This window comes from Halichoerus grypus, chromosome X (genome assembly GCF_964656455.1).
Source record: "Halichoerus grypus chromosome X, mHalGry1.hap1.1, whole genome shotgun sequence".
NCBI lineage: Eukaryota > Metazoa > Chordata > Mammalia > Carnivora > Phocidae > Halichoerus > Halichoerus grypus.
Window position 1 is genome coordinate 104,243,502 of NC_135727.1, and position 15,849 is coordinate 104,259,350.

The window sequence follows — 15,849 nt, forward strand, 5'->3', positions numbered from 1 at the left end:
GACAATGCTAGATTGCATCTATGCCCTAAAGGAACCTGGTATAAAATAAAACCTGGGATAAAACAAACATTGCTCTCTTGAATAAACAATGAAAGAGAATTGCTCCTCAGAGCCCAGTGGTTAGCACCCTAATTATATATATATTTTGCAGATGCTAAGTATCTTGTTTATTTTTATTTTATTTAAAATCAATTAATTAACATATAGTGTATTATTAGTTTCAGAGGTAGAATTCAGTGATTCATCAGTTGTGTATAACACCCAGTACTCATTCCATCAAGTGCCCTCCTTGATGCCCATCACCCAATTATCCCATCCCCCACCGACCTCCCCTCCAGGAACCCTCAGTTTGTTTCCTATACTTAAGAGTCTCTTATGGTTTGTCTCCCTCTCTGATTTCATCTTATTTTATTTTTCCCTCCCTTCCCCTACGATCCTCTGTTTTGTTTCTTAAATTCCACATAGGAATGAAATCATATGATATTTGTCTTTCTCTGATTGACTTATTTCGCTTAGCATAATACCCTCTAGTTCCATGCATATCGTTGCAAATGGTAAGACGTCATTTTTTTTTGATGGCTGAGTAATATTCCAACATATATATATCACCTCTTCTCTATCCATTCGTCTGTCAACAGACATCTGGGCTCTTCCCACAGTTTGGCTATTGTGGACATTGCTGCTATGAACACTGGGATGCAGGTGCCCCTTCGGGTCACTATGTTTGTATCCTTTGTGTAAATACCTAGTAGTGCAATTGCTGGGTTGTAAGGTAGCTCTATTTTTAACTTTTTGAGGAAACTCCATAGCATTTTCCAGAGTGGCTGCATCAGTTTGCATTCCGACCAGCAGCGTAAGAGGGTTCCCCTTTCTCCACATCCTCACCAACATCTGTTGTTTCCTGACTTGTTAATTTTAGCCATTCTGACTGGTGTGAGGTGGTATCTCATTGTGGTTTTGATTTGTGAAATATATACTAACCTTAGAATTACTAAATAGATATTTTTGTACAAAATCTGGTGCTTTTATCTAAGTATTAGTGTGGGCACAAAAAAGGAATTCCTTCTAGTTTGTGTCCTCACATGATAACAATAGGCTACTGTATTTTGAAAGCTAATTCATTATGTTTCCTCGGTGCTTTTTTTGCAGTTTGTGCATCCTGATTCAAGGGATATTTTCCTAAGAGTTCACATTTAAATATTCTATTAGGGCCATAAGAAGGTTCCATTATGGCAAGACAAATGGTGAGAATTTTCTATCCTCTAAAATTAAGTTTGAATAAAGCATCTTGCACAGAGAACACTGCAAAACTCAGAGCTAGAATCCAATGTTACTTTATGAGTAAAGTCTTAGGCCTGTTTGCAGGAACTCATAAAGCCAATCTTCATGTGTAGGCGAACTTGTGTCTGCAAAAATTCAATGCATGCTATTTAATTTTCACACACAATATCAATTTTCACACTTATTCATTTAGTATCAGATGCTTTCATTCTGCAAAACAGGAAAACATAACTTTGGGCGTCCTTCATGACCTCAATATTGAATTTCCTGCTATCTAGTGCTGGTCACAATACTGATACATGCGCACACACACACACACACACACACACACACTCACACACATTGGTTCTATGTATTAACATATATGTCATATAAATGTTTTTTGTTTTGCTTACTAGACACATAATTTTCATTTAACACAGATTTTATTTTTTAATTTATTTTATTTTTTTAAAGATTTTATTTATTTGTCAGAGAAAGAGAGAGAGCACAAGCAGGGGGAGCAGCAGGAAGAGGGAGAAGCAGGCTCCCCGCTGAGCAGGGAGCCCGATGTGGGACTCGATCCCAGGACCCTGGGAAGGCAGACGCTTAACGACTGAGCCACCCAGGTGTCCCCATTTAACACAGATTTTAACATATTTCAGTTTTTGTTTTTCCATGCCATAGTTATTTAGAAATTGGACTGAGAATCCTTGAAAGATATAACTCCAGAGCACATGTTAGAAAGATATTTAAAAGAAGCTATTGTGCACATGATTATTTAAGAGTAGCTTGTAATGATTTTTTTTTATAAGAACAACATCATTCCTAGCTACATAGTAGGAAATATGGCATTATAAAAACACCAAGCATATGAGAATTTAGAGTCAAAATGGGCTAGACTGTCGATGAGGCAGGATAGTAACAAAAAGACCATGAACAGTCCCTTTGAGGCATGACAAAATACCTCCCTCTTTTAGAGCCTTAGTGATTATTAATTATTGTTATTTCTTATAGTCCTTGGTAATTTGAAGAGAGACAAAACATAACCAAAACAAATAATATTCCTTGTCTACATGGTGGTATGCAATATTTATTAATTTAGAGAGAGCCTATTAAAGCATTTAATGAAGAATTCTCTAGATTTAATTAAGGAATTACCTCTCATATCTGGACCTGGTTTTAAATCTGACCTTGTGAAAGCTTCATGTAATTTTGACATTCTGTTTCCCTCTAGGTAAAATGTATATAAAAGAGTAACTATCTCATACTTTTACTGTGATGATGATGTGGGCAGAGTGAAAGCTGTATTCAGGGAGAACCTCATAGGCTTAAGGTTTTTTTAAAGATAGAGATAAAATAAGTATATATCTTAAGAGATTATAAAAAGAAAAACAATAATGAAAAGTAAATTCAAAATAGAAGACTGAAAAATATAGGTCGAATTCAGTTCAAAAGCTAGCTCTTTGAATAGATCAACAAAAGAGATGAACCTCTTCTAATCCTAACAAAAGAAAATAAGAAGAGAATGAAAAATAGACAAGATTAGTAATGAGAAAGGATGTGTAACCACAGATTCAGAAGAAACTGAGAGAATACTACAGGCAATTCTGTGAAATTAATTTTGAAAAATCTGGGACATGGATGATCTCCTAGAACAATGTAAATTACTAAAATTGACATAAGAATAGCAGAAAATTAAACTAGACTTATTACTTCAGAAAACATTGGTAAGTATTAGAGATCTACCATGGAAATATATACCAGGATTCTCACATGTGAATTTAACCTAATCCTTAAAGAATAAGTAATTCCTATATTTTAAGCTATTCCAAAGCATATATGAAGATAAAACCCTGCACTTCCTTTTGTGATGTCAGAATAACCATAGTACCAACAGTCAATAAACATAAAATTAAATAATAAATATATAAGACAATCTCACTTATGAATATGAATACAAAAATTAGATTGTCGAACTACATAAAATTGATTAAACCATGTCTTACATGTGGTAAGTACTCAATAAATGTTAGCTATTAGTTGCAAAGAGCTCTTTAAAATTAAGAAGGAAAACTACTTATATAAAAATGAAAAAACCATATTAACAGACAATTTACAGATGAAATTATAATCATCAGTCATACAAAAAGATATTCCAAATGAAGTAGGAATCATGGAAATGAATTAACAATGCAAAATCTTTTTACTCATCAGACAGGCAAAATGAAAAAGCAGAAATCTCTATTGCTGGGAAGGGAAGAGCCTACTCATATACATTGCTGGTTAAAATAGTAAATGCTAAAACCTTTTTATAAAGAAAAACCTACCAAGGTGCCTGGGTGGCTCAGTCGGTTAAGCATATGAAATAGAGAATATATGAGTGAAACACCACTTATAAAACATGGTATTTATTTCAGCCCCTGATAAGCTCTCTTCTACTTTATTTCTCTATACATTTGACTTTTCTAGGCACCAGATATAAGCGGAATCATATAATATTTCTCATTTTGTGTCTGGCTGTTTTTACTTAGCATAATGTTTCCAAAATTCATCTATGTTGTAGAATTTGTCAGAATTTCCTTCCTTTTTAAGCCTGAATAATATTTCATTGTATGTATATACCACATTTTTTGCTTGTCCATTCATCTGTCAATGGACGTTTGGGTTGTTTTCACCTTTTGGCTACTGTGAGTAATACTGCTATGAACATTGGTATACAGATATCTGTCTAAGTCCCTGTTTGCAGTTCTTTCGGGGATATATCTAGAAGTGGAATTTCTAGATCCTACTTAATTTTAATTAGTTTTTATTGTGTGGCCTGCTATTAGCTTATGAGCTTTTTTTGACATTAGGGGTTCTATTTTGCTCTTCTTTATTCAAAGCTGAGCACAGTACCTGGACATAATAGCGATTGGATCTTAGGAGGGATTTTATGAGGATAAAAAAAGAAGTGGAACTGTCTCCCTGCTGATACAGGGAGAAGGCTTATTAAAGTGGATTGAGCCAAGCCTGTTGCTTGCTCTAAGTCTCCCCAGGATGATCCCTATAGCAGGTCCAAACATAACCACCAGCAGTGATTTCCCCAGTATAGGTCTGTCTCCTAAAAAAATCACATCTTCTCCATTAAAGTAACTGAATTTTCAACAACGTATGGTCTGATTATCATTCTCACTACAGTTAAGTTCCAGAAAGTAGGAACACTTTTTCTCTTTTGTGCTCTAAGTACATCTGTGCCTGACATGTATCCAAAATGTATTTGTTGAATGAACGCATCAGTGAATCAATTGATAAATTTATAGTAGCTTTTCTATATGGAGGAGCTCCTTCCTTTACTGCCACATAAGGAATCTCCAAGTGAAATGTAGATCATGGTGCTTTCTTGCTCTTGAGTTATTTATCTCCTCTGGTATCTCTATTTTTTGTTTCCCTAATGAATTCTAGAAACTTGTTGTATTCTACTTTGTGCAATTAAAACAACAATATTATAGCAAATTATTATCTGCTTGTGTAGGACAAATTTATGTGAATACTCAGTAATTTGAAATATTCAAATTAGCTACAGTAAACTCAGTTAGGAAGAACTTGCATGGGATACTCCTAAAATTCAAGTGTACAACAAAAAGCATCTGCATTGCAGAAATAAATAGACATGTAACACCTTATAATGGCATTATCACCTTGACTTTCCTCTACCCGAGAAAGTCAAAGTCTTTCATGTTAACCAATTTTCAGGACTTCCATTTATCCACTCCTCAACTGAGCCTTAGTGAAATGTCTATTTGCATACTGCTTCAGGCTGACTTCTCTGTAAAGTCCTGATGGTACCAATCCTCACATCTAATCTATTGCATAGCTCAGTAATATCCTCTACTATAAAATATATGTGGAATTCAACTATGGGCTTGTATCTTGATCTTCTATCCTTGTTCAAATGATTCTACATTATTTTCTGTATTTTCATTTATTTTAAGCCAACACACCAATAATGTTTATATTGTTGGGATATAAAAATAAATTTGAGTATTTGATTATCCACTAGACCTGTAAGTAAGTTTATAGGAGGCATAATTGGGAGTGATTTAACAGTTATACCAAAGGGTAGCCTTTTTTATTGTTTTCACCTGGATTTCCCAGAAAGCTTCATATTTTCAAGTTGTAATAATATTTAGAAAATTAAGGTGAATGATAAGGAATATAATTTGCCATTGATTGAGAGAATGGTGAACCCATCTTACTTAAGGAAGAAACAAATGGGAAAGAGAGATTGGAGTGACACGTTGACCAGTAAGGATTTGGAGCCTGAGAAGATGAAAGGTTTAATCAAAATGACTGTTGGCTCTTTAGAGAAGATATCCATGGGAGGCTGAAGAATGGGCAACTCTCTCAGGTTGCTGCCCTCAGGACAAGAGAAAATGGCAGGATCCTTGAGATAACCAAAGGAAATTCAACCAAAAGGATCAGTGAGCGAAAGATAGTGAATAGGGAAAGAACTCTGAGTTACTTCTTAACCCTCACTCCTGCTCTGACAGTTTCACACCCACTCTATAGACCTTAATCTGAAGGTGCCTATTTGGATTATTGTGATGTTTTCTCCTGTTAAAGTATCCCCAGATGCCCATTTTATAGTTAATCTTTTTATTTTGAGATAATTGTAAATTCTCATGTAGTTGTAAGCAACAGTACTGAGAGATCCTGTGTACCTTTAGCCAAGTTTTACCCCAGTGGTAATATACTATAAAACTATAGGATGCTATCACTACACACATCAACATTGATATAAGTCACCAATAATATTCATATTTCCTGAGTTTTACTTGCACTCATGTATGCATGCACAGGTATTTTTAATTCTGTACATTTATCACACATGTACATGTGTGTATCCACCATCACAGACTAGATGCAGAACTGATCCATCACCACAAGGATCCCTCAAGCTGCCCTTTTATTTTTTTATTTTTATTTTTAAAGATTCAATTTATTTGAGAGAGAGTGAGAAAGTGAGAGAGAGAGCTTGAGTGGGGTAAGGGGCAGAGAGACAAGCAGATGCCCCGCTGAGCAGGGAGCCCGATGCAGGGCTCGATCCTGAAACTCCAGGATCATGACCTGAGCCGAAGGCAGACACTTAACCGACTGAGCCACCCAGGGGCCCCTCATGCTGCCCTTTTATAACCACATCCACCTACCCCACTCATTCACCCTGATCTCTGACCTCTGGCAATTGCTACCCAATTCTCCATTTCTAGAACTTTGGCTATTCAAAACTGTTATATTTAATCCATACTATATGTAACCCTTTGAGGTTGGCTTTGTTTTTTCAACTCAGCATTCTTCCCATGAGATTCACCCAAGTTGCTTTGTGTGTCAATAGTTTGTTCCTTTTCATCATCGAGTGGGATTCCATGGTATGGATGTACCACAGCTTGTTTAACCATTCACCCTTGAAGGGCACATAGGCTGTTCTCCCAGATGGCTGTGTTTGACTGTTACAAGTAAAGCTGATATGAACACATACACATAGGGGTTTGTAGAAATATAAGTTTTCATTGCTTTGGGATAAATGCCCAAGAGCCCAATTGCTGGATTGTATGCTAAGCCCATGCTGAGTTTTGCAGGAATGTACCAAAATGTTTTCCAGAGTACCTGTACTATTTACATTTCCCCCAGCCATGCATGAGTGATCCAGTTTGTACATATCCTCATTGGCATTTGACGTTGTCACTATTTAAAAATTTTAGCCATTATGGTAAGTGTGTAGTGCTAGCTCACTGTGATTATAATTTGCATTTTCCTAATGGCCAACAATGTTGAACATCTTTTCATGCACCTATTTGCCTGATGCTTATGTTTAACCTGACTCCACCTAAAAATATTAGAAACATAAAGGACAGGAGATAGGATTTGCCTTAAAACAAACAAACAAACAAACAAAAAAACCCTGCCAGATTTTGATTCCCAAACCCAGTCCTAGATATAGCAAAGAGAGCTTGCCATAGCTCCATTATTTATTAGAGTTCTAATATGTTTCTAAAGCACGGGCATTTTAGTCAAATGCAGTTACCCCTAATTATAATAGCACTCCTTTGAGCAAGATTAAAAGACTGATGAAACTTTTTTTCATTGAGTTTCAATTTTGTATTAGGAAGCACATATTAATTTTAGGCATCCTTTATGAGTTACCATTGTTATACGTTTTATTTGAAGATATTCTGATTGGCTTCTTTAATCTGCAGTAATCTATTTATATACTAAAAGTACATTCATTTCCTATCTCTTTGTAAATGTGTTCAGGGGCACTTGTTTGTTAAAGAGAGTGCATTTACAAATGCATTTTGTTTCATTTTTAGATTATTTTTTAAAAGCTGTAAGACTGCTTAGGCTCTGAAAATAGCTAAATGCAATTACCTTCGCATTTTGTTTTCTTTCCAAATAGACAATTTGTCTCTTTCCTTAAATGTTTTTTCTTTATCTTTAACAGGTTGATTTAGTGAATATCGGAAGCACTGACATAGTAGATGGAAATCACAAACTGACTCTTGGTTTGATTTGGAATATAATCCTCCACTGGCAGGTAAGAATCCTGATGAATGTTTCCTTTTTGTGTAAAATGTTGCTGATCCTTCCTTTCATTTTTACCCCTTGACCTGCAAAGCAAACATGTATACCTCTGGCAATACAAAGCCCATCTCCATAGCACTGCCTTTTAAATTGGCACAGCTGATGTCATTTGAAATGTGAAGGATCAGCAGATTATAAAACAGGTTCTAGAACATTGCAGGAATATTTTTCTAAATTTTACTTCCATTGTGGAGATGAGCCAAAAAAGACATTCTCATCAATAGGTTAAGAAAAATATTTTTCACAAATATGTGTCTTCTATAACTCACCTATATGCAAATCTACGTAGTTTCGTAAAAACTGTTCATGACTACCAAATGAATGAGACTTTGTGAATCCTTTGTATTCCTCAATATAAATTAATGCCAATAAAAGATTGGTGGGATATGATTATCTGTATATATGTTATACACACAAACTAACTTCATAACCTGCTTTGGGAATTACATTTTTTTTTTTCTGAACACCTCAGCATAGGGTTTTCTGAATGTCTATACTTACTGGACCTCTGCAAAAATGGATCAAAGGTCATTTGGTTTAGTAAAAAGAGTATACGTTTTTTCAGTCAGACCAACATGAACTTAAATTTCAACTCTCCCATTTACCATCTTGTCGTGACATTGGGTATAATGCCATCTGTTTCTGGGCCATAATTCCCTCACCGTCAAAATAGAAAAAATAATAATTAACACGTATATTTCTTGTCAGGATTAAAGGAAAGAATATCTACAAGGCACTCAGTGCACTATGCTGTTGTCACTACAGGTATATCAAATGAATAATTTTGATTGCTTGGAGTTTTGTACTCATATGTTAAGAATCTGGAGGAAAATTGGGATGTCTGCTCTTTTACTAGCAGTGATTAATTTTTTATAAAAAATTTTTTTGATATGTAACTTATATATCATAAATTTACCCAATCTAAGTATAAAATTCAAAGTGTACCAACTGGTTTAGTTCTCTTGCCCAGGGCTTTTCAAATTATTTTGAGCAAGGAACAGTTTTTCCCCCAATCCATTAAAGGTTTTGGGATATTTACAGGGTTGTACAACCATGAAAACAATCTAATCTAATTTTAGGCCTATTTATGGTCATTCCCCACTCCAACCCCCAGCCCCGGGCAACCATTTATGTATTTTCTGTTCCTTTGTCTGCCTTTTTGGACATTTCATATCAATGAAGTGATATAATAAGTGTTCTTTTATATCGAGTTTCTTTCACTGAACATAATCTTTGAGGTTTATCTTTATTGTAGCAAGTATCACTACTTCATTTAGTAGGGTTGATTTAACTTAAATTGTACTTTGCTCCTGCTCAGAGTCAGTACATAGACCAGAGGTATACCTATTCGACTCAGCAGTTGAATTGACCCCCATATTGACCAAATTGACCCCCATATCCTTTTATTCTAAACACTGAACAGGCTCAATCTTATTTCACAGCAATATGGGAAGAGATAGAGGACAGCATAGTGAATGACGACAGAAAATAGACCATGAGAACCTTAAATGAACCCTAGATTCCCAATTCTGGGCCTTTTCCAAATAGTGATGGTGTCAAATAGAACCAGCAAGGCAACATAGGGCCCCCCACCAAACTGGTTTACTTCTGTTGCTGAGTACTTCTCAAACTGTCTTGAGGAAAGAACAGTTTTTTCCTCTTTTTCATTGTATGTAAATTACAATAACACTGAAGAATTACAAAGATGAAATAAAAAGACACAGAAAACCCAAGCCATTTTATCATTAAACTCAACAGACGTATGTAGGACCTTGTAAAATTGTTACAGAAGTTTCTAATGGACTATCCGTTGTATTTACCTTATGGCCTGGTAACAAATGGTTCGCGGAGGGACCCCATCTTGCAGAAGACACTAAAGTTGCATAGATGTTGGTCATGACCAAGGCAGCAGGAGAAGTTAGGCATGAACAGAGACCCAAAAGGCTATTTTAATTGTATTTTTCACCCAAACGGTCTCTCATATGATCTCATACTTTTTTATTTTCTCAAAACCCTTTCCAACTCCATCTCCACTCACTGCAATATAGAGTTTCAAAACTACCCTTATACTTTTTTCATTTGCTTGTGAGCTTGCTCATTTTTTGTAATTAGCATGTAGAGGGGCTTTCACATTCCAGAATACCAGAAGGAATGCTTTTGCCGTCTTTCCTTGTCTGAGACCTCTCTTACAGTCTGTTGTTTTACATCTATGTCCTTGAATCCCCATATCCTTGTAATTGCAAGGATGTAGACTCTTCTCAGCCCCTGCCTCCTTATCTCATCTCTCTTCTATCACCCTGCTTGGTTCTCTTAAAACTACTAAATACACTTATAAAAAATTCCTCCTGCTCAATACTCCTCATCATAACCCAATGAATCCCAAGAGGTATTTTCACTGAGAGTACATATTTGCCTTCCTATCAAGTAGTCAAAGAAGCCCTTGAATCTCAGCAGAGATTAAAGGACACTCTGGCCAACCTAATATACTTTCCGGATCTATTAGATTGAGAATGGCATTAAGAGATGGAAAGATGTGAATCGTTTGTTCCAGTGCCACATATTATGTTATTAATAGTGCCACAGAGGACTTCTCTTTGAACTTGTAAAAGCTCAGGAATGCCTACCCTATCTTTCCTGTCACTAGTTTTCCAGTTTCCATGTAAATAAAATTGTTAGCCTGAAAAATAATGCCTCTATTGAGGAATAAGCAGCTTTGAACAAAATTGTGAAGTAGACAACGTGTGTTGGGCATCTTTTTCTTCCTCTTTTTTAAGTGCAAACCTTCCTTTTTAGGGTGGTCAGCTCCGTCCTGACAACCAGCTGGAGATACAGATATATCCTGCAAACAGTGGTGTGCTATTCGAGGTCAGGTCCACACCTTTGCTGGCCAGGTCAAAGGAAGTACTCAGATCCAGGGCTACTTTACACGGCAATGTTTATTTATTTGTTATTTGCCCATTACAGGAGAAAGATGGTTTTGGTGCTGCTGAAAGCCCTTGCTGTAAACTCCTGTCTACCTAATGCCTTGTATGCAAGACGGTTCTTGCTCTAGTTTTCTTCACACACACCATCCTTCCCTTGTAGAAGACTATCCCTACCCCTCTCTACTCCTACCCCTCCACCATGGCTCCTTGTCGTCACATGATGGATTGTGGGAAGTAGACATTGAATTTAGTGGGCAGGACATTCATTAAGGCACATCTCTGGGACGAGTACTTGAGGAAGGGAGATGGTAACTGGAATGAGAAGCACTGGAGCTGTGATGTACCTCCCCCCCTCCCCTCCAGCAATGGCTGTTTGCAACCCCACGGGGAACTGGGAGCTGGTATAGCCCTTCAGTGTTGTTCTCAGTGGGGCTGACGTGGCTGAGTCTTATATACTATTTCCCTTCATCAGTCACTAGATGTGGGCTGCCCTAGGAAGGGCTTGACCTTAAGTGACATGACTCTGCAACTCTGGCGGACCCTGAGAGGACTCACAGCTGCGAGCTGTAACAGCTGCAGCAACAAGCCCTTCCTTGAAGGACAGTCTTGGTGCTGCATCCCCACGTCCATCATACCTTCTTTGCCCAGTTAACTCCTAGTCATTTTTTGAAATCACTGCTTAAAGACATTTCAACCTTTTCCTTTTAAAAACAGTTGTAGATATAGCTGTACACACACACACACACACACACACACACACACACACACATGTTTAAATTGATTTTCTCGCTTAGGGACTGTAAGCCCAAAGGGTGGGAAATTATTCTGCTTTAAGACTCACCTCAGACCAAAAGTTGGTCCTTAATAAAGATTTCTCGGTAATTATCTTTTAGGTAGGAAAAGAATTGATTATCTTACATTGCCCTTTATTATTATTATTTTTTTCTTAGCAACATTTATACCCAGATAGAAGAAGCAATACCAGTGAGGCTGAGGCTGATAAGCTGAATTAATGACATAATGATGCTAAAGGAGTTTTGGATTGAATACCGTGTTGTCCTTTAACATTATGTGCATAGAGGGCAGTCTGGCCAAGCATTTCACAAATGAAACCCATTCATCATGGGAGGGTTGCCCGATCAGTTCAAATCACCACCACTGAGCCAGTAGGTGCTGAGTCCAGTCCTGGTTCAGCACAGGACACAAAAGTCCATGTCTTGCAATCACTGTGCTTGGAGACTGTGCACGTTATAACTTTAGAATATGATGAGAAAAATGATATATCTTATATAACTATTTGACCTATTTATTCACTGACTAACTGACTAAATAAGCAGGTCAGGAAGGAATTAAGAAAACTGGATAATCTGCCTCTAAATAATAGATTTAGCTATCAAGGGATGGTGGTAAACATATGCAAAGATTTCACATCTTCAAATCATTACCAAATTTACAAAGCATCATCTCAAATCCTTTTCAAGTATTTTTTAGTTAGATTTAACAGTCTCTCCTAAAATTTGCATTGACTCTTTCATAAAAAGATGACTAACATTGGAGATGTTAAAATATGTATTTTCGCCTGAGGCCTTTGTTAACTTCTACGTGGATGAAGAAGCAAAATAAAATGTCATATTTAGAATACACGATAAATATTCATCATCTGATCAAATGTTGGTAGTATATGGACCTCACACTTTCCAAAAAGAAAGCCCTTGGTGGTAAAAACTCATCACATTTACTTATATATTTCCTTCAGGTATATGATAAGGGGCCTGACTTATATTTAAAAAGTAAACCTGTTGAATCACAGACCTGTACCTCTGAAACAAATAATACATTATATGTTTAAAAAAAAAAGAAGATAGTAGGAAAGGATAAATGAAGGGGGGAAATCGGAGGGGGAGACGAACCATGAGAGACTATGGACTCTGAGAAACAAACTGAGGGTTCTAGAGGGGAGGGGGGTGGGAGGATGGGTTAGCCTGGTGATGGGTATTAAAGAGGGCATGTATTGAATGGAGCACTGGGTGTTCTACGCAAACAATGAATCATGGAACACTCCAAAAAAAAATAAAATAAAATGAATAACAACACAAAAAAGTAGCCTAGTAATTATGCTTTTACTAGAATATGTAGACAGTTTGTTCTATAATGTGGTGTCACTGCATTCTTGAAACCTAGAGAAATGTTTAGAATGGATTTCTGCATCAGGTTAGTTAGAAGAATGAAACTTGGAAATACAGCATTTGCACAAAGCCTAGGAGAGAATCCAATATACAGAAACTAATTAAAATAAAACCAAGAGTCTGGCCTTTTTCTCCTTCCCCATGGTCTGGGTTTCCACTTCTCTTCCGGCTTCGGGGAAGAAAGGGAGGGAGGCGGAGCTTCATGGCCCGCAGAACCTGACCCAGACCCCAACCCGAAAGCAGACCAGAGCCTGGTGGCCGTCCAGGCTCCGCTCTCCCGCCGGCGCGCCGTCCTCTGCTCGCTCAAAGACCGTCTCCTGCTGGCGGCGTCGGGCGGGTCCTGGGTCACCTTTGCTGTGTGGCGTCCTCAGCGGCCGCCTTCCGGCCCGCGCCCCTGCGGGACTTCTGCAGGCCCTCTCCCTCCGCCTCGCTGATGCCCTGCGGCTGACAGTGGTAGGGCTCGCGCTGGCCCATGATGGACTTCCTACGTAGTGCCACAGCGGTCCTCGTCTATCTCGCCATCTCCCTTGCAGCTGTCCCCAAATCCTCGCACGGGGCTTTCAGGGCAGCCGGGGCCCCTGGCTTCTTTGCCACCATCCTGCCTGCAAGGGGCTTCTACGTGATCTTTAACCACGGGGCCAGAGTCCTCAGACGAGGAGGCACTGCAGGCGACAGCCAGAAAGGCCGAAGAAGTGCCGACTCCGGACTCTGACTGAAGTCCCGCGAGTGCTCAGGCAACCTGAGGCACACGGGGCCGTCAGTCCTGCCCCTGTGGGGGGAGTGCGGCCAGGGGACAGTGTGTGCTGGGACGGGGGCTGGGACTTCTCGAGGAGCTGCAGACAGAGCGGCCCGCCCACAGCCCCACGGTGACTGCACAAAACGGCACCACTTGGCCTAGCACCGCCTAAGCACTGTGCGTGTGAGGGCATCCTGAACGTTCCTCCCCTTCTCCTTATGTCTGCTGCACGACTTTAAGCCCTTAACCTTTCTGCCGAAAACAAGCGCAAGGGGACAATGCAGTTAGAGCCTGTTACCCCATCACAGGAAGCATTTCGTGCTGCAGGAGGAGGGAGGGTGGGGGTGCGAGGACCAGTAAGACAGCCCTCCAGGCACCGGCGGTTTTGTCTGCATTTGGTGCTTCTGCTCATACCAGGCACTTTGTCGAGAATGATCCTTCCAAGATTCTTTTGTTCAGGGAGTACCAAGTCCCTCTTCATTCTTCATACTGACCTTTGCCCTGTCATCTAGGAGAGAGTGGGTCTCCGTGACAGTAACTGATACCTCACATTTTTGGAGATCACGCCTTCTTCAGGTGACATGACTCTTCTGAGTCTAAGGCTGTTTCAATGAAAAGCTCATAGATTAGTTTATCAGGTCCAAAATATCAAGAATACCATGAAATAACAGTGACAGCGTCTGGGTCACTGGGCAGGCCCAGCCACTCTTTTCCCCCCCCGGGGGCGACCAGCGCTGTGCTTCTAGACACCAGGACAGGTCTCTCACCACCTCTGGAGAGGTAAGATGTGCCTTCTGTGTTCATCTAAGGACGTACGCTGTGTATGTACCGTCAATGGGATTTTGTAACATATATTTTTTTATACAAAAGCAGCTTACATGGCATTTCCTGTGACCCAGGGGGATTCAGAACGCTTCATACACGAGCCAGAGTTCTGGACCCATGTTTTGGGCATTTGTAACCTTTGTTCTTCTCTTCCATGTGAAGCTCTTTCCTGAAAAAAGCTGTAGCAAATTAAACCAGACTGACTACAAACAAAAACAAGTGAACATAGAAACTCAAGGCAATATATTCACAGCTTTTAGTGATAAATACTTTGTTTTGTTGATTTTTTTTGTTCTGTATTTTAAATAGGCAAACTCATTTTTCTGCTTTTTTTTTTTATTTTGGTCAGTAAATATAATTTGCATTAAGTTATAGTATAAACCTAGGGATTTTATTTTACTATGGTTGTCCTTTGATTCTTAAAACAAACTTGTATGTATAAGAAACAGAGGCCTAAAAAAGATTAAATTACGTTTGTTAATATTGTATTAACACAATTTGTTAATAGCAAAGGCAAAATTTGAACCTAAGTTTAAATAAAGTAAGCTCATTCTCTTAGCCACTGCCGTTCTTTCTGTCCTAAAAACACTAAAATTAAGTCCTTGGTCAATAACAAGTCCGATGTTTTTGTACACTCTTCTCTAGTATATCCATTGAAAGTTAGGAGCACAAAATTAATAGTTTAACGTGGCAGAATCCAGGAGTTGATATTAAACGTGTACAATGAATGGTGTATCGTGACACCAACCAATCAGAATAGATTCCTAACTAATTAGCATGGACTCCATCCTGGTAGAGTCTATTATTTCTCATTACTAATTGACTCTAAAATTTCTATTACTTTTTACTGAAGATTAAGATATTTAAATTTGAGTTTCTGTGGTTCTTGTTCAGGGAATGCATTTTCTTATGAACATTTCTTTTCACATGTAGGTCAAAAATGTAATGAAAAATATCATGGCTGGATTGCAACAAACCAACAGTGAAAAGATTCTCCTGAGCTGGGTCCGACAATCAACTCGTAATTATCCACAGGTTAATGTCATTAACTTCACCACCAGCTGGTCTGATGGGCTGGCTTTGAACGCTCTCATCCACAGTCATAGGTAAGGAGACTACTGAGATACTGATTTTTTAAGTATTGATTTAGAGACTGATTATCTTTTTCTCCAGTGTGGTTCCAGCTCATTTCCTACTATGTGACATGTTGTGTATTTAACCATATTGATCTATCCATTGGAATGCACTGAATAAGAATATCCTATTTTTTATGCTATATATCATTTCGTTGTTGAAA

The 15,849-nt window shown here is 38.3% G+C and overlaps 1 protein-coding gene across 9 annotated transcripts in view; it reads left to right on the forward strand.

The window, feature by feature from the left end:
• DMD (dystrophin) overlaps nucleotides 1-15,849 on the forward strand; it is a 2,185,421-nt gene that overhangs the window by 516,903 nt on the left and 1,652,669 nt on the right. For all 9 annotated transcript variants that reach the window (XM_078064107.1, XM_078064109.1, XM_078064106.1 and 6 more), the window contains exons 5-6: nucleotides 7,742-7,834; nucleotides 15,486-15,658. In XM_078064107.1, coding sequence (XP_077920233.1) covers nucleotides 7,742-7,834; nucleotides 15,486-15,658 — 266 coding nt within the window. The remainder of the gene's footprint in view (nucleotides 1-7,741; nucleotides 7,835-15,485; nucleotides 15,659-15,849) is intronic.